This window comes from Phocoena sinus, chromosome 13 (assembly GCF_008692025.1).
Source record: "Phocoena sinus isolate mPhoSin1 chromosome 13, mPhoSin1.pri, whole genome shotgun sequence".
NCBI classification, from domain to species: domain Eukaryota; kingdom Metazoa; phylum Chordata; class Mammalia; order Artiodactyla; family Phocoenidae; genus Phocoena; species Phocoena sinus.
In genome coordinates this window covers 89,485,985-89,505,879 of record NC_045775.1, presented here as the reverse complement: position 1 = coordinate 89,505,879, position 19,895 = coordinate 89,485,985, and the positions used below count along the sequence as shown (strand labels likewise).

Here is a 19,895-nt window from a genome sequence, read left to right as displayed (position 1 = left end):
TAAAATATGTGTTTTAGGGGCTTCCCTGGTGGCGCAGTGGTTGAGAGTCCGCCTGCCGATGCGGGGGACACGGGTTCGTGCCCCAGTCCGGGAAGATCCCACGTGCCGTGGAGCGGCTGGGCCCGTGAGCCATGGCCGCTGAGCCTGTGCGTCCGGAGCCTGTGCTCCGCAACGGGAGAGGCCACGGCCCGCGTACCGAAACAAACAAACAAACAAACAAAATGTGTTTTCTTCTAACGCTTTATCCACAGGTATTGCCTCCAAAGGTTAATGCACCCAGTGTCTGAGATGTTGCTGTTTTATTATCATTGAGAACGGGTTTTTGAAAATTAGGCCCACTGAGGAAAGACAAAAGACTACAAAGCCGTGCGCATTACCCACGATGTCGAGACGGAGCAAATGATGAGCGTAAAGCGTTGTCTACCATGTTTCACAATTTTGTTCCTTCCTTAGAAACGGGGGGGGTTTGTGTGTAAATGATCCTAAATAAAGACCCTACGACTGTTGTTTCATTCCTTTTGATCCTCAACTTTTTTTTTGTCCTTTTAAAAGAATCATCTTGCTAATATTTAGCCATTTACTGGTGTATTTTACCCTAACCTAGTTTTTTTTTTGTATATCTAGTTTGAGAGTAGGAAAGAAAGACTAAGTTAAATAAACACAGAACATTACTTATTAGCTTAAATTATTTAAGTTTTCTAGTTTTTAATATCTTGCACAAGGTAAATGCTTTTCCCCCTTTATCTTTCTACTATTACAAAATGAATGGAATGGAAGAAATTTTCACTATTAGTATTAATTCTTTTTCACTGGATTTAAATATGGTCATTTGGACAACTGTTGCCCAACAAAACTGTAAAATATAATATCGGTAGAGACCATACTTCCCTGTTTCACTCTGCTATAACGTGGGTGATGTGTTTCTGTGGAAGCATGTGCCTAAAGGGGTTGAAACAAAACTTTATGGTGACGGAGTGGGTGAAAATAATATTCAGGTAGAGTGCTGGAAAGAGGCACACATGAAGCATCACACTTGCCAGGAGCTGCAGTCCCCATCAATTAACTACCTTCACCTGTCAAAAATTGCCACCTTTGTAGTTTTTAAAAACTGTGTTTCCTGCCCCTGTTTCTTCTCTCAACCCATGTCCGAGAAACTTGGGACTCCCACACTTACTGGTTCCAAAATTGTGCTCCTGTCCAAGCACTCCATTCTGAGCAAAGAGATGGGTACAAAAAAATTCCCTTTTCATTTAGGTTACAGACAATGTTTTATAAAGATTCTGAATGCAATGTCACATTTACCATCAAGCTTGGCTAAAGCATTAAAAATATGGGAATGACAACATATAAAATTATTTAATTTCACATTTAAAAAATTACCCTGTAAATTTAATTCATGTTTAATAACGAAGGAGAGTATTATTTGATGCTTTTGGACAATTGCAATAAAAAAAGGAATTCTAGCAAACAGTTGCAATAAAAATTTTGGACAATTGCAATAAAAAAAGGAATTCTAGCAAACATGACTTTTATACTTAATGTCGAACACTGAATTTTCACTTTGTCTGTGAATCACAAAAAAAGAAATATTTTTTGGAAAAAGTGCTTTAGTTTGAATAATTCAGGCTGCCTTTCTTTAACTGGATCAAATGCTTAGATAATTTTTCCGCTGATCAGCTCACTCTGCTCTTGTAGACGCAGCTCCAGTTATTTCTATAATGTGACTGATGGGAAATCATTTAAAATTCGAAAATGGATACAAACCATTACATATAAATATACACATATTTTTTTAACTCCAGAAAAGGAGTAAAATAATATTTAATGACCAACCTCATGAAAGTTATGTAGACACCAAATGTTAAAATTAAGTCCTTCTTCCCTTTAGGACTTAATTTTACTTTCTCCTTTCTTCCGCATTTTAAAATTCACGATATACAATTTGTAGTGGTGATCTGTCCAGTACCTAAGACTGGTTTTTGCAAAAAAGAGCCACAGGGTAGCTCTCTTGACGCTAAATCATCCTCATTAACTAACATTCAAAATCGAGTGGTTTCGTTTTTCTAATCTTACTACCATCAGGAGGTGTGGTTTGCCTCTCACTAAGCAGCTTAAGGTGTGTGGCTATCTCACCTTACAAACGGCTCAATTTCACTTCCAATACTAATACGTAGCAAGTCAACAGATTACTTCTTTTCTCATGAAGCAAAATTTTCTAAACTTCAGATGAAGGTAAAAGTTCACTGTTGTTCCTGTCACTTTCTACTTAGTGGCCTTCTTGATTTCTTGCTGTAAGGTTGCCGAATAATCGCGCCTTTCTTTCTGTAGGCACTTTCCCCAATGCATATGGTAGTCGTATGGTAGTTTTAGACTAATAATCACGCCTTTCTCTCTGTAGGCACTTTCCCCAATGCATATGGTAGTCATATGGTAGTTTTAGACACACCCAAAGGAACCATGATCCTCTGTCGGGACGGAATCTACTTTCCTATCATCTCGCATGTCAAGAAATGCCACTACACAATATTTTTTTGTGTGTCTGCTTTGCCTGCACTCAGAATAATACATACCACTACTAAAAGAAAGACAAATCGCATATTCAGCGAACGTTATAATTAAGAACATGAAGAAGGAATTACTCATCACGTCAGGGAATCAGCTGATTAATTCACTGCACCATTCACTGGAGTGATGGGGATTTATTCTCACAACTTCAGGGTGAGAGTTAAACTAGACTCACAGGGCATTCACAAACAAGGTCGCGATCAAGGCTCCCCAGTCTCCTTGGCTTTCTCACATCGACTTCCTTTTAACATAAGAAAGGTGAACACTCTTTTTGGCTCTCCATCCTTTGAGTGGGGTTTTATTCATGTTTGAATACTTAACAAAACTACTGAGAGTCGAAATCAAATGAGGGTGAGATGTGTCCACGAGGGAGAGAGAGATGCTGCTTCAGGGGTGCTTCCTTCTGGCTTGTCTTGGATGTGCAATTACACTAGTATATGGAGTTTTGTCCTCCTGAACGATATCTTTAAAATATATTTTATATGCCGCAAACCACCCTTCCGGGACTAGCCTGCTATAGAGCTCTGTCTAGGAAAGCAGTGAGGATGTGTTTATTGTAAATTATCTTCAGTCCCAGACCCCTCTGGGCTGGAATCCATGTGGAGGAGGGCCTCCTGATTGGTGAAAGTCGAGCTGAGAGCTATGCTCTGCCGAGGCTTCACAGGTACAAGTTCGTCTAGCTTAATATTTTCATTTCTGACCAGAATTGTCCTATCCATGTTTTCTTCACTGTGCCTTGCAACGACAGCATCAAATACATCTAATTTTGGTGGCAAGGTTCCACTTTCAAATAGGTATTTGGCTAAATAAGAGATGCAAATGTTGGATAAGAACGAGGTCACCATGGCAAGGGTCTTAAATGGGAATCTCTGATTATATATGCCACTTTTATCAATGTAATAACCAGGGTAAAAGATCAAGGGCTGCAGGTTCAGGTAGGGCTCCCCGCCGGTTACTCTCAGGAAAAGGCCAGAAACGTAACCTGCCACGGCGCCATACGTGTTGGTCCCCTTGATGAATAGCACGCAGAGCAGCTGCGGGAAGATGATGATGTACACGAGGTCGGAGCTGAGGTACCAGAGCCCGTACACCGTCTTCGTCAGCAAGGCCATGGTCATTGCGGAAGCTCCGAACACGAACACCGTGATGCGCATGACCCAGACGAGCTCCTTGTCGGAAGCCTGCAAGAAACCGACATCGAGTCAGTTTTTCTCAGGACGTGCTGGCTCCTCTAGGAGGAGAATGAGATGCCTTCCTGTGTTTTAAAGCTGCTCTAAAGAATCCCCCTGGTTCAAAAGGCTCAGTCTATGGGTAAAACCAGCCGAAACCACAGCATGTGAAGCGAGCAGTCTAGGCAGCCTCCCCGGGCGACCTTGCGAGAGGCTTCGCGGTAAGCAGAGGCCACTGGCTGAATGTCAGAGGGAGAGACGTGAGATGCGCGCCGGGTCCTCGTAGGGGAAGGATAACACAAGGGAGGATTTCTTTACTTTCCACGTTAAGGAATAGTTTTTCACGTGGCAGTGAGAGGTTGTGGCCTATCTGTCTTCCTCTCTTCCTGGAGGGTAACCGCCTTAAAAAACAAGTGGGACCATTTTGTTAACTATGACCTAGAAAACCTAGAGAAAGGCGAGCCTCAGTCAAGGAAGAAGGTGGAGGGGGGCTCTGGGCCCCTCCGTGAGTACGATTGTGCTGCTATGCGCCCTGGCATTCGATAAGGAGAATCAAACTGAGACGCTGTTTTCTCACAGAGGAGGACTTGGGGTTCGAGTGAAGAGCACACAGGTGTGAGACCAGCACCCATGAAATAATTACTCGTTATCTTCTGCTCTGCCAGGGTTCCTGAATTTCTCATCGTATTTAGTTAAACTCAGAGTTTTTCTAAGTTATTTTCGGTTTCATTGCTCGTTCATTAGAAAGAGAAGACGTTTAAATTATTGCAAGATGACTGTACCTCTTGGGAAATGGTTATACTGCTTAGTGCCCTTCAGTATTAGCGTGAATGACAACATGCATTAAAAACCTCATATACAGCGTAAGTAAAGCGCTGAATCAAAGTAGGGTCAGATTTTCATGCAGACTATTAATAAGTATAGAGAAACACCTACATAGTAACTGCAAGGATGAGAATAAGAGCAATAGCGTTATGTTGAAAAAACTGTTCTTACTACCGCAAAAAAAAGCAAAAACTGTTCTTACATTTTGTCTGAAGGAAAGCTGGTAGATGTTGCGAGCAAACATTGAACTTGCTGACAAGATGGAAGAATCTGCTGATGACATGACAGCAGCAGAAACGGCTCCAAGACCAAAGTAAGAAATGTACATGGGGCAGAGATACTTCAGGACAATCGGCAAGATCATGTCTGACTGTTGGTTGTCCTTGGGGTCGAGAGGCCCGTATCCGGTCTGGCTCCAGTCTGTGGATAGAAACAACAAACACAACAACCAAAGAGCCAGCCAGCCAGCCAGCCATCTGGGGTCATCCTATTTACTAGGTAGCTTTCAAAATAAAATCAGAACCTATAAACTCGTCTAATCAGTGGGAAATCGAATTAGTCTAACAGGGCATGTTAGTTTAATTAGGTGGGAAGTCCATGTACTGGTCCAGTGAAATTGCCTCATATATTCCAGCTTCTGATGGGTTACAGGCTAGTCTTAGGCACAAGATCTGAACAGAATATGGTGGTGTGAAATATATATATATAAATTACATATTTAATACATATTTCTCATCTTCAATGTTACAGTGGTGTCTGAAATATAAGACCATTGGTTGACATATTACAAGGGTAGATCTATGAACAGACGAGGAACCATTGACTGTGTGGGGGAGGGAGGGCAGCTGAGGGGTAACTGGTGACTTGGATGAAGCCTAAGTGAGTCAGTCAGTGAAGCTGCGGGAGATTTACCTGTTGATGCGCCAATGGCTCCAATGAGTATGGCTGGCAGAGCCATCACCATGCACCCAAAAGCTGCCAGGAAGGACAGCACTTGAGCGTAGGTGGCTGAGGATGAAGACAGGACCCTCTGGAAGTAGGCTTGCCATGGGATTCCACCCAGCATCTGCGTGGGAACCACGGGGACTCAAAATGAATTGGAGGCAAATAGCATCTATTAGGTATTTTTTTTTTTAACAATCACATTCAGAATGGTCACATGCATGGCTCTGAAGGGTAGAAAATGGTCCTACATGCCACCTGTCTACACTGCTGTCACTAAGTCACCGTCATAGGTTCAGTTGTGCAGAATTTCTCAAGTTCTTTTCTCTCATAATTATTTATGCACAATATTTTCTTTTGCTTAATTTACCTACTTTAAGCTGCATTATACACAACTACCCAGAAACCTTCAATTTGTTCTTACCTGGAAGTTTTAACAGCCACAAAATTATCTCAAAAAATTAAGATTCTGAAAACATGAAGTTTCATTTGATTCAAAACACCCAGTGAATATTTCTGGATTCCAATCACGTGCCAGGCAATGTAATGGCTGTCAGAGCCCAGAGATGAGTGAAAAATTCCTGCTCTTGACACCACTGTCCACTGGGAGGGTCAATGCATTATGGTGTTTTCTAGACGGGGGTGTGCAGAGGCTCAAGACAATATAGAGCATCAAGAAGATACTGGAATTTCTCTTTATTTTCATTTCTACCTCATACCTAAATATTGTTGTTTTATTAAATGATTTCCACAATGTGCTAGTACAGTACATATAAGCAGTTTATAATTCCTATCCCTACCTTGGGGGTGTGCTTAACATCCTTATTGAGGATATACAATAAAAAAGCTTGGAGACACTGAACTTGCGTGTAATTTGTCGATGCTCTAAAGAGGTACATATGGGAACAATAATGAGAAACAGTCATCTGGGGGTAACGGAGGGGAAAGGTGGGAGGAAGACAGGCATGGTAACCATGGTAACCATACAGAAAGAGCATTTGAGTCCCCTTAAGTATCAAGAGGGTGTCACTAGGTGGAGATGGAGAGGGAGGAGAGTTCTTGGGAAAGAACCCAATATGAAAAAGAAAAAAACAAAGAGGCAGCCATTAGACCACCGTGTGTTTGGTATGGGTAGAGGTCAGGGTGTGTGTGGGTGGTGAGAGAGGAGGCTGGAGCATCCTCTCACTGGCGTAGGGTCAGTGTTCAGTAAATATTTATCATGTGAGTGAGTGAATTGAGGAGGGAACTTCCCACATCACAATGTATTGAAGTTGCTTCTTTGATTGTCTGTCTCTCTCACCGGCTCCGAGTTCTGGGATATCTGTCTTGTTTATTATTGTCACATCTGTGCCAATCACATATTGGCTCCAGAACAATTTCCTTCTTATAAAAGCCAAACAAGCTCAAATGCAGAACAAACAAACAAAACAAAACAAAGGCAAAAGAAGAAATTCTAAGATTCATCATCCCATGCCTCAAATCTATATGCTTCCAAAACTTTTCCTTTTGTTTTGCAACCTGTAAATCAGTATATCATTGACATCTTCCATGTCGATGAATATTTCGTCAATAATTTCAATGACTATGTGAATTGATATAATTTACATACCTGTGTCTATGGACATTTAGGTCATCCAGGTTTGTAAGTCAGGTAAAATCTGGCCTCCACTGACAAACAGGAGCTCTGATGGAAAGGTAGAAATGGGCTTGGAGGGGTGGGATGTGGGTGGGCTGCCAGCGGGGAGACCAGTGAGGGGCTGTCACAATAGGGCCAGGTGATCCAGGAGCTTGATCTAGTGCTAATATAGGGACGGGGGAAGTTTAGGGTGGGACGGGCAGATGCCTCTAGATTACCATCAGCAGGACTTGACAAGTCATTTCCATGGCAACTGGAAGATCAGAGACCATTGGTGAAACGTTTCAAGGCTCGCATCTACAGTTTATTTATTCGGTCAGTCATTCCGCATCTATTATTTCATTTCAATTTATCTCACAATTTGAAGGATGAACATGACTTAGTCATACAATTTTTTTGAGTTGGGAGAAACTGTAGCAATCATTGGATATAATGCCTTATCCTGAAGATGAGTAAATCCGAGGACTAAAGTGTGGTGTAGGAGAAAGGACTTTGGGGTCTTGGTTCTCTGTTTCAATCTGTCACTCAGACAATGGTGTGACTGGTAATCAAAAAATTGCCTAGTTTTTCTAAGTCTCATCATCTCTCCCATATAACCATAAAATACACCAGCCATGAAGGTAAAATTATACATACATATAATATTTAATCGCCTTCTCCATTCGATTCATAATTGTAAACCATGCCCGAAAAATTTCAGCCAAATGCATTTCTTAACAATCGTTGGGGAAAAAGCCCTCCTCCCCGCCACTGGAAACATCAGTTTACATGTTTTCCTGTCTTCTTACCAGTAAGTTCTTCATGGGGGCAGACACACCTACTTTCAGTGTTAAAATTTAACAAAATGCCAGAGACACAAAATGAAATCACAAAATATTGTGAATCTTCTAAAAAGGGAACAAACGTAAACAATTTCCCCTTAATTTGATAACAATTAATCTATTGCTTACTTTGAAATCAAATACATTGTTTTTTTTTAAAAATACATAACCCCTCTAGCAAAATCACAGAGTCACCAAATCTCTGAGGGAGAGGTTCTTTGGTACTCCCTCCCCCTCAATCTGTGATCTGCCTTGATTTCTTCCATGCCCACCCCTCAAGGCCACCACCTTCACCCACAGGTTCTGCACATTCCCAGCTGCCTGACCTCCCAGCCTTCTTTCTGGGCATCTGTCCTGGGTGACACCTCCCTTCCCTACGTATCTCATGCACTTAAGGCCTTATGACACCACAAATTTAATTAGAGACTGAATGAGTTACTTATTTCAGAAGAAGTTGGATTTTAATGCCTTAGACCAGGATACAAAATGGAATTTTTAGATGGTGTGGCTCTCAGGTTGGGGGAGGTATCCGGCAGTAGGGCGTGGTGTTCAGCACAGTGTGGACACACCACACATAGCCCCAGGGAAGTGATCGCTTTGACACTTGTCAGTGCCCCCATCCTTCTTCCAGCAGGAAGCAGTCAACCCAGAAACGGACAGGAGCACGCATTTCAGTGTTACATATAAACACTAAAGTCTTGGAAGCGCGTTTGACTTTAGGACAAGTGAGAGTGCATTCCTCGGGTAAGAGCATCACTTACCAACAACAGAAAGCTATCGAGCCACGTGTAGACTTCAAACGGCTCAATGGTCCCCAGCCAGGGCTTCTGGTACTTGGTGTGCACGGCCGTGAACCCGATGTCAGCAACCGCAGAATGTGACAGAGCGAAGGGGACGCTGATCCACTGCAACCAGAGCGCGGGAGAGCGTTAGGCCGTGTGACTGTCTGGGACGTGCAAGATTTAGTTTATTAGTTTTTTCTCGTAGATGGCACAGCTCAGTGTTCCTCGTGTTCAGGGAAGAACCATGTTCTCTGTGGGACACCGAGAAACACTGACTTAGGAGAGTTAGAGGAGCACATAACCTCTGTGCTAGCGATGCCATTTCACGTTAGAGCAGCCACCAGAGACCTTTGGGAAGAAAACGCTGAATTTGAGAACTTGACATATGTTTATACATAAACGTTTTGTGTTTCCTTAGAATTGGAAGAAGATATCCATTCCTTAAAGTGACCGAGAAGATTTGATTGAAAAGAATTTCTATGTCCCATGAGCAGTTTCATGGATTAACCAAAACTAATATAAGGAAGGGTTAAGAGACAAATACAGATTAGTGTCAAGATTTAAATTTTAACTCTGAGGGAAGTTATTCAAGGGAGATCCCACATGTGTTTCCATCAAGTGGAGGCATGAAGGAGAGGAAGCCCTAGACCTTGCTAAGACTTAACTGAGGGCACTTTTCTGTCAAAATCTCACAACGTGACTAGAGGTTTGTCATCCAGTTGATCCACAGAGAAATGAAAAATTGCCAAAAGTATACGACTTACTGTGTATTACGCGTGATGGGAAAATAGCATTTCTGTTAATTTTTGCTGAGTTAGTATAAAATACCACATTATCTTTCACAAAAGGAGAAAGGAAGGAAAGAAGGAAGAGAAGAGAGAAGGAAAGGAAGAAGGGAAGGAAGGAAGAAGGAAAGTCTGTGAACGGCCCCACTTACCAGTCCCACGAAAATGCAGAAGAGCTGAACGACATCTGTGTAGGCCACGGAGTAAAGCCCGCCCACCAGGGTGTACAGCGTGGCAATAAGGGCGGAGACGATGACGGACACGCGTACATCGGCGCTAATGATCACGCTGATAGTGGCTCCTGGAGGGATTGGATGAGAACAGCCCAGGTGAAGTCTCACATTCAAATTCTTCCATCTCAGTAAACGGAATATGCACACACGTATCTGCATTTACATACATACATATACATACATACACACACACACATATATATACATATATATATGCATACGTTTAAAAACCTTCTTTCTTTCTGAAATTAGTGCTTTGCTCACTTGTTTGTGTGGGGACACCTGAAATTCACGATTTGATTCCAGATCCATGACACATACTACACTGAACACTACTAGAAGATCCCGCAGCAATGCCACCAACTACCTGAAACTCTGACTCTTTTGAACATATGCAGTATATTTACTCACATTCATGAGAAAAATAAGGCTTTATGACAAGCATAACCACCCATCTCCACAGTTCACAATCAGCATTCATTTGCTCTTTTGCGTTAACTCTGACCTCAGCCAGCTTTTACTAGATGACACATGGTAAAAGGTACCAAGGTTTGAAACAAACTTGTAGGAGAAAATAATAAAATTGGTGACTTGTTCCTTGCAACTTTTTCAACTTTGGGAAAGAGGACTTATTTTATTTGTTTGCCAGAGAATTCCAGTCTTGTCTCTAGGACGCCAGTGCACTGAAGAGCTGTAGATTTTAGCATCACGTTTTAAAGTAATTTTCATCATCAAAATTGTAACCCTGCCTTAGAAGTCAATCTATGCTTTTCTGACTTTCTGACTTTGTTTACTATGTTTGTTGGTGTCTGCATTTCCAATAGAATGTTATGGTGTGGACAGCTGGACCACTGCAGTTCTTGGACCACCAGTTCAGAATTCACTTGCTGCCCTACACACCCTTTCCCTGTTCTTTTCAAAAGTGGTATCATTTATATTTCGTATTATTAAACGCAGCAATGATATTCCTGCCACGTTAACATACATGCAACAAATCTGTGATTTCTTTGAATCATTACTTGCAATCTTGCATTCTACTATCTCTTCTCAATGGCACGCTAATAGCATAGGCAGCCCACCCGAGATGAAAAATCCATTATCTAAAGAGCAGTATATTTTGATCTAAGATAACAATGCAAAATATTTTTCAAGAAATTTTTTCTTAGTGCTTTGGCTTCGGTATCAAAATTGAATTACTTTCTTGCATAAAAACCGGTTGAGGAAAGGAAATGCCCAGTAAGGAATTGGGAGAGGAAGACAAGGGAAAGCGGTCAGTTATTTGCAAGTGACTTTGGGTAACTGACTGAATTACTGTTGTATATGGACATTTAACAAGTTATTGTTTTTTTCTCCTGAGACGATTACTACATGTTGAAACTTCAGTCACAATTCTTTGTCATTCATCTTTGGTCTAGTTCTCTACTTTAAGAACAACATTTTAGAGTCATACCCCATGAATTATGAAAAGTCCAATCATTACCCAACCTCTTTTGAATGCTGTTTAATTTCCCACCCTTTTGTGAAACTTCTATTAATCCTACACGTAGGGAGGCTGTATATTATAGAAGAAAGATCACTAGACGGGGAACCGAAAGATTTCGGGTCCTAGTAAATGCTGCCATTTGGCTGTAACTCCGTGGTTTTAAAGAAGTCACCTACTTTCGTCCCACTATTAAGGTTGGGATGAATCTTTTCTCTAAATATTTTCTGAATCGCCCCATCATTTGTCGTGAGTAAAATCAAAGTTATACTTCCAGCTCTGTTGTGAAATGTTAATTAACTTATGCAGCCGTAAAACTAAATATACTGCAAATAAAGTTATAAAAATTATCTGAATTGAGCCATTAAAAGTGTAAATGTACATTTCTTTAAGAAGCTGTAAGGGTGTTGTCTGTTTATACCAAGAAGGTAGTTTAAGATACTCCTAAGCTTTAGTGGTGAGCTACGCTCACTTATACATATTCACAGTAAGGTGGTGAAAGATCTCGTCCCAAGTTATTTCTAATAAACACTAACTTTGAGTTCCGTCCAACTATTATTTTTGAAGAAAACAGAGGCGTTAATTTAAAATCCACACACATTCTCTTTACCAGAGCACATATTTCAAGAATAGCAGTAATATTTCATAAATGTTGTTTGACATGTGTGTGTGGACAGACATTAATATATTTTACGTATGTGTTGACAGGCACACACAGATGTAGACACATGTATTTACAAAAATAACTGATTGCAGCAAGGTTCGGTTTAGCTATTAAATTTCCAGAATACTTTAGAAATAATAGATTATTCATTCTGTTCTCCCGTCAGGGCTCTGTTATATAAGTTGATCTTTATTCCGTGAGAGTGAACACTTTGTATTCTGTCTAGAATAGTCTAGAGAGACAGGAATGAAAAGTGGTGTGAACTAATACCTGATATTACAGAGACCAGATCTGATGATAATACGGAGACCAGAAGACTAGCTTGTAGTCTAATATACAACAGAGAAGGAAATTCATCTTATCTGACTTTTGTTTTGTCCACTTAAAGTCTGACTGTAGACATAAGCCCATTGTTTCCATTTGTAAGAGGAGATGGAGAGTAACACAGCGTGTTCTGGGTATCACACATACACACGGCTCACTGAGGAAGGACAAGGAACGTCCAGCTCTGCTGGTCTTCAGGAAGGAACTCAACACTCAGTAGGACGGTGTAGATTTCTCCTTGATGAACAGGGAGGGTACTGAACCTGAAGATCTCCCACTGAAATCTCTCATTTTCTAGGTCCTATCAGTGGGCTGAGAATCCAAGGACCAAAGACAGGCTGTCCTCAGCACTGATGGATCTTGATAGTAAGTTAGACCCCAAAGAGTCTAAGTCCATTTTCCAAATCCCTGAATATGTCTACAACCCAGCAGTCTAAGATGTAATGGGATTACACTGAGAAAGGAAGGATTGTTGTTTTCCTTTTTCTCTTTTGAAGAACATGTAGCTATAGGTGATTCATTCATTCGTTCATTTGTGATAGGACTGTAAGTGTTAATAAGACACCGGTCCTGCCTTCAAGAAATTGATAGTTCCTTTTGTGAGATTGGAAATTGGGAAATAGATAAATAGGCACGTAATCATACAAAGTGGTAAATTCAATGGAAACAGAATTCCTGGTGCCTCAGGAAGCCCATGGGAAAGGCATCCAGCAGGTTCAAGATGACTGCCCTGAGGAAGTGACATCTCTAGCAGATCTGAAGAAACTACCTGGTTGGCTAGAAAGGAAAGAGGGGCGTGAGTCCTAAGCAGAGGGCAGTGTGCTTGCAAAGGGTCAGAACTGCCATTCTGGAGGAAGGGAGAAGGAAAAGCCCAAGTTGTAAGAAGCCTTCCTAGCCTGGTTCAAAGACCTGGTTTTAAGCAGGAAAGGGATGTGATCAGATTGGGTCTTATGGGAGAAAAGCAGGGGGGTGGTGGCATTAATCCAGGTGCTGGAGGTTGGGGGTGGCCTGGCCTGTGGCTGAAGAAAGTAAAGCTGTGTACCTGATGCTCATTCAACCAGAGATGCGCACAGAACGACGTTCTTTGGTCCTTACCTAAGGCGGAGAAAATGGCCGCAGCCCAGAACATTTCCCCCATCAGTGCGGGAATGAACAGGAGCCCTCCCATGCGCTTTCCATAGATCTGCTGAAAGGGGTCTAACATGGTCACATATCCCTTGGAACGCATGGGTTTGGCAAAGAACAGACCACCTAAAGGAAATTAAAGCAAGCGTTAATGAGAAAGTGAAAAATCCCTAATACAATAGTCTTTGCCAACCTTATACTATATATAATTTCTGAAGGGAAATGAATTTTTTACAACACTGATACATGCTGAGGAACCTGTCTGCAAAATCCAGTGAGTACAGGACCTAGAAATATTCAGCAACAAAGTGGAAACTTCTTAACACAATTGTCGTGTGCATCCACGGCCATACATGGCATGGAAGCGGCGTGTGGATTGAGACACATGGACCAGCAGTGCACTCGTAAAATGTCTTCAATGTATTTGTGCCACCCAGCAGGGCATTCAGATATTTGATTAAGCACAGGATCCAACAAAAGTGTTCTAAGTGAAGAAATTTAGGAGCTCTCTGTTATGTAATATTCTTGACGTTCTATTAGTTTGATTTACAAAATGAAATGCAGGTACAATTCAAGTTGATTCATTTTTAACGATATGTCCACACTATTTTGGAAAGAAAAAACATATTCCATAATCAAGAGATCCAATCACCTAAACGTTAATGTTACTGCTTTCTGATAACAGCTACTTAGGGATTTCCGGTAGCATTTCCCACAACAGTGGTTCACACCGTTTGACTTATTTCACTTGTTATTTATACTCCTGATCTATATGCTTTACTGACTGAGTCACTCGGGTGTAAACTCTGCTTACCTAGAATCAGGCTAAGGGAGTATCCAATTGGTGCTTGAGCCCACGCTAGACCGTAATCCGGAACGTACACGGCTTCTGCCGTCCCATTGATGTAACCTCCTCCGACCCAGGTGGCTGAAACAGAGTGAGAAGTGAGGGGAAGACGTGTCATACCTGTCATCCCTGAGACCCACTCAGCCCCGCACGGCGGCCCTGAACACCAAGTGGCTGGTGACACAGCCGCCGGAGACATGGCTTGTCTGAAGTGTTGGAAGAATGCAAAGGGCACGTCGGATTTCAAAGACTTAGCATGGAAAAATAAATGTAAGCTTCCTCATTTTTGTTTTTGTAATGGTTACACGGCAAAAGAAAAACATTTAAAAAAAAAAAAAAAGAAAAAAAAAAAAAAATAAAAACATTTTCCATGTACTGCGTTAAGCAATTCTATTATTTACATTAATTCACCTATTTTTTAAATGTTTTTTTAAACTGGTATGTAGAAGATTTCAGATTAGATTTGCGGCTTACATCATATTTCCATGGAACAGTGTTGCCCCAGATATTTTCTAAATCCATTGTCATCGACATTTTAAAATGATATTATTATATCATAAAGTCTGAGACCACATACAATATATAATACTATATGACTACTCCTCAATAATACTGTGATCTTCCCCCCAGCCTCCATAACATGGGGTCAAGTGTCTTCATTTCAAGGGCCTTTTGTTTTAATTGTATTGATCTTTCTCTTGATCATGACTGTTGTCCTCGAGGAGTGGGAGGGGTGTGTGTGTGTGCGTGTGCGTTTCACCAGTAGAGTCACCCTTGTAAGCATGCTGGGTGCATAGGATTTGGGCAAATCTATTCTGAATTATAACGAAGTTGTACTCACTCCCTTACGCTGTTAAGGGAGTGGGGAGGGAGGTGGGTGCCAGGTGCCCTAACGTGAGCTTAAATTACCTTTTCCCTCTCTGTCATCCCAAGAACCCGACCTACACTTAGGGCTAGATCAGCCTTCAGGAGAATTTACAGCATTGGCTGCATGCCCATCTGCGATTCTTTGTTCCGCTCCGGGTCTTTCAGTGAGATGCTTGATATTTCATAAAGAATAATAAGAAATATGTCTTCTTCAGATGTTATTTAATAACATTTCTGTAGCGTAATAAGTGAAGAGGGCCATGGAACCGAAGAAAAGACGTTTTGATTAAACAAGTTTGGGCCAAGAATGCTCTGTAAACGCTATCATTTTCTCTGAGAAGACACTAGACTAGTTGATTCTTGCTGAAAAGCCAAAGTTACTGGAACACTCAGATCTTTGCAGTTTATATCCTTTTAAGAGTATAGTCAAAACATTTAAAATAATCCCTAGGTAGAATTTGTGTCAAATTATGAGGAACAGAGGCTGGCATGAAGCTTGTCAAATATGAGACTGAACTCTGGGCTGTACCATGCAGTGGGGAATAAAATTTGACTCTGGAAAGTCCCCTGAAATTTCGCGGTTAGAATGTAAGTAAAATAAATAACATGTATATTCTTGCCAAAATTTATCTGGCGTTTAATCCAAATCCAAAGCAAAGCAGAGAGAACGTTCAAGGGTTAATCTTATTTTTAAAAGTCAACGTGAAAAGACCTTCCTGCCAAGGAAATTTAAGGACATTTAAGTGGAGAGTTTATATACAAAATCCTCAAGCGGACAAATGCGTATTTACCAACCACCCCGTCTTCACGGTAGCTTTTCCGTGGTGTTGATATATAACAAATGCTATGATGTGCTTTTCTCATCCTAAACCCTGCCGAAATTTTAAAGACTCCCCCCACCCCTCACTGGGCGAGTAACCAGGGCCTGGAGCAGCGGATTCTCACAGGCACAGCCCCTGAGACGTCACCTTCCGCCTGGCACCTGGGACCCTTGACTCCGCACCAGCAATGTTTTGCTGCATTAAGTAAACGTCTGACGGTCTTACAAGCACAACACTTACTAGCGATCATTTTTCATTGTGTAGGTCTCCTCTCCCTTTCCAGAAAGAAAACTGGTACCTGAATGATTGCAAATATTATAATATAGAAGTGCAGACTTGGTTACTTATTATGACTAAAGCCCCTCCATTTTTATCCATCTGGTCCTTTGCATGTTTGTATATTTCATGTCAGATTCATGAGTGAGAACAAGAATTCTTTTAAGTTATATGCATTTTTATTTTCAATCTTTATTCTTTGTACAATCAATGAATCTGACAAGGTTTAGATAATATGGTTCAGATTTTAATTGAACTATGATATTGATCAGGGCTCTTTTCAGTTCTGAGGGGAAAAAAAAGTCTTTAAAAGCTGAGCTCGAACAGCTTTATAAGAAATAATTCAAAATTTTTCTATACATTTTAATAGCCTGTTAGATTAAAAATCACTCTAAATGATAAAAGATAAATCCTGAAATATTATCTTTACGGACATAATACATGTACTCTTAAATCAGAGTAATAGAACATGATCATAATTTACAATGAACAAAATACTTTGGCATACAACAGCTCATTTATTCTTTTCAACAGTTTGAGTGAAATCAAAAACTTCGTCCTTCTATTTTGCTTTTCTTCTTATTTTCTTTGTCAGAGGAGAAATCTGAAGGAAATATAATTACAATGCTTTAGTGCGGTTCAGATGCGGTATCATATGTGGATCTTTAGAGGAAAGAAGAAATGTCTGTGCTCTAATGAAAACTGACAATGAAGGTGTGAAGGTGTGTCTTCGTCAGCAGTTGGATACTAAGAGAAAAAACAAGAACAGCTGCGTGAACGTTTCAGCAAACATCTGCAGGTGGTAGGAAAGTGGGTGATTTTTATTCTTCATGTTTCTGTATTTTTCTAACTTTGTATGTTGTGCATCACAGAAAATATTTTGCAAAACATTTCTTTTCTGCATGTGTGTCTGTGTAGAAAAAATTAGAAACAGAGGGTACAAGAGAGCTGTTTTTACCCTGGGCACCTTGACAAAGAAGTGGGGAGAGATCTGTGGAGGGCTGGGTGTGGTCACTGCAGGGGCCCCCCGGCATGGCTGCCAGACCTGGGTGTAGCCCTGGCTCTGGCCCTTACTAAGCACGGGAGGCTGGGTCCTGACGTAACCAGAGCCCTTCCATAGTGACGTCATGAAGATTGAACGGAACCATGTACAGCTGGTGAAGAGTTAAACAAACAAGATGTGAATATCTGAAAGGTAGAATCGATCGTCCATCAGTTATTCTACAACATTATAGGTTTCAGATGGCCAAACAGGGATGCGGTCTTCCCAGACTGGCTTGGAAAACTTTGTGATAAACAGGGTGAATCAATTTTAACCAGCACTTCAGGAATGAAATTTGACATCATCTCCGTATGATTTGCAGTGGGGTACTTTTCCACTGAGCACTCCCCTCATGTTAATCCACTGAGAGTTCCTGTTCGTATGGATTATGTCGCTAACATTTAAGAACTTACTGAGTCTAAAATGAGATGTGTGCTGTCAGTGAATACATATCAGGTGATGTTACAGATATAATTTTAAATTGTTGTTTTCCAATATTATTTTCAACAACCGAGAAGAACACAAAAGAAAAACAAGCCACCACTTAATCAGAACCGCCTCTGGGCAAAGGAGGAAAGACGGCTCCCAGCAGAGAGAGGCTTGAATGGGCAAGAGCTGCAGCTGGTAACTGAGGGATTCCTACTAGGACACACCCTGGCTTTTTTTCATTTCGTATCAATGTTCCTGGGAATGTTTTTCTCAGAGCCGTGGATTCATAACATGTGATCGTCTTCCTGTGAGTAAATTATTTCATTACGTGGGAGACTAAGGTTTCCAAACAGGACATCCATCAATTTGGAATTGGGCTGCCCCCATGTTGATTTATTCAGTTTTAACTAGTTAGTTAAAATCACTAGTTAGTGTTCATTGGCTAGTTAGTATTCATTAAGACAAGTCAAAGTCACAGCTTTACGCCTGTCTCCATGAACAGGAGGGGATGCTGCTAGTACCACATTAATGCACAGAGACGCAACTCGTAAGGCTAAGGCACTTCTGCACGTTCCTCCACCCCTTTGTTTTTACTGCCTCCACCTGCTCAACAGCCCAGATAGCCCAGATTTGTTTCACTGATATTCTGTCCAGTAATTGATTATAAAATCATTAGTTCCAGCGCTACTGAGTTGAAACCGTTTTAATTTTGTTCTAAATAAATGTAAAACATTATTTTTTAAATATGTAAGTAGTGAACACGGAGAATCCCCCAAGGACAAAGAACAAGATTTGCTTTGTCCCTGGAGCAGCTAGGGTGGGATGGCTGCAGGGGTAGGCGCGTCGGCACCCACCTGTCATGGTGAATCCGCCCACCAGCAGCCCGATGTCGCGGCCGCCCACAATGATGGCCTCGCTGCGCTCCCCCGAGCTGCCGCTGTTCTTGGTTCTCCACGCGGCCCATATTCCAACCAGCAATATGAGAAGGTAGAACACCACGATGGCTATCAGCCCTTCCACCTGGAAAGTGCTGGCTCCTGACATCCTGTACCACTTAAAGAAGAACATTGAAACCACACGTTCACCTGTGGTTGCCAGCAAGTGTCCTTTCCATCTATTTCTATTCAACAACTGAACCTTGTTTTGGGTTTGCAAGAAACAGAAAAAATTGGAGATGCTGTTTAAGGAATAATCATTTTGTGTTAAATAAATTCGTGCAATGTAAAATTAACCTTGTCTTGTGTTTTAACTCAGTAACAGTCGAGAAAACACAAACAGTGTGTCTGTATTTGCTTTTTGGAACTATGTACTTATTCAATCTAGAATTGCTCAGTAGTGTAAGTGTATCATAAAAGATTACTCTGAGAATTGACCCATATTCATTCATTCATTATCCTACCCCTCCTTTCAAACAACTTCAGGGAGTTGTTCCAGAAGTAATGTGACATGCAAATATCTGGGGGGAAAAATAACAGCTTTAGGGAAATCCATTTCAGAACCACACGGCCTCCAATTTTCAACAAGTGAAGTGCCCGAGGTTTAAGTTACTGCAGCCACTGAAGAGTTGCGTTGTTTAAAGGGTCTCCCTCCCGATCAACTGTCCCCATCCACTGTCCTCCGTTCCTCCGATCTGTCCTCCACCCCCTTAATGGCACATACAAGAAAACGATTTAAAATACAGAAATGCCTAAAACATAATGGAACGTCAGAGGCACTAAAAACAAGACGCTTGGAAGAGACATGCCAAGTTCTAACGCCTTTACTTTCTGGAATTCTCTTGTTCTCTCTTATCTTCCCCGCGTGACCGCGTCTGTTCATGCTCCCCAATTCACACAAACAAGTTTCTGGGGGAAAACTCAGATATCTGCGCACGCAGGTGAGTGACAGACCTAGGGCGAAAGAACCAGCCCCCCTGGGGTTCTGGGTAGGCGACGGGAGCCCCGGCGGCGGGTGGGGAGGTGGGGTGGGTTTTGCCTTTGCAGCCAGAGCCGGGAGGGACGGCTGCCCCTCCCGCGTCCCCGGTGCCCCTCCCGCGCCCTCGGTGTCCCTCCTGCGCCCCGCTGCCCCTCCCGCGCCCCTGGTGTCTCTCCCGCGCCCCAGTGTCCCTCCTGCGCCCCCGGTGTCCCCGCGTCTCCGGCGCCCCTACTACGCCCCGACTTCACAGCCGCTCGCGCTCGCACCCGCACCCGAGGACCCGGACCGCGGGACCCGCCCCGCCGGGCGTGCCCGCGGGAGGCCCAGAGCCGCGTCGGAGGGCTGGCC

General features: G+C 42.0%; 1 protein-coding gene across 1 annotated transcript; it reads right to left on the bottom strand.

Annotated features, from left to right (window-relative positions):
- Positions 1–3,035: 3,035 nt before the first annotated feature.
- SLC5A7 (solute carrier family 5 member 7) lies at positions 3,036–18,825 on the bottom strand. Its single transcript, XM_032652008.1, has 8 exons — positions 18,488–18,825; positions 14,166–14,279; positions 13,322–13,477; positions 9,678–9,826; positions 8,720–8,863; positions 5,472–5,625; positions 4,762–4,979; positions 3,036–3,746 (listed from the first exon to the last, which is right to left on the bottom strand). Exons 1-8 carry the CDS (start codon positions 18,699–18,701, stop codon positions 3,117–3,119), a joined length of 1,779 nt encoding a protein of 592 aa, XP_032507899.1. The 5' UTR covers positions 18,702–18,825; the 3' UTR covers positions 3,036–3,116.
- Between the last annotated feature and the right edge of the window lie 1,070 nt (positions 18,826–19,895).

Bases quoted from the DNA above. Each gene is read 5' to 3' on its own strand.
- SLC5A7 (XM_032652008.1), bottom strand. From the start codon at position 18,701: ATGTTCTTCTTTAAGTGGTACAGGATGTCAGGAGCCAGCACTTTCCAG. The intron at 14,280-18,487 runs GTGGGTGCCGAC...ACTCTGTTTCAG, and splicing joins GGGCGGATTCACCATGACAG to CCACCTGGGTCGGAGGAGGT. The intron at 5,626-8,719 runs GTAAGTGATGCT...GTTCCCACGCAG, and splicing joins TCGATAGCTTTCTGTTGTTG to ATGCTGGGTGGAATCCCATG.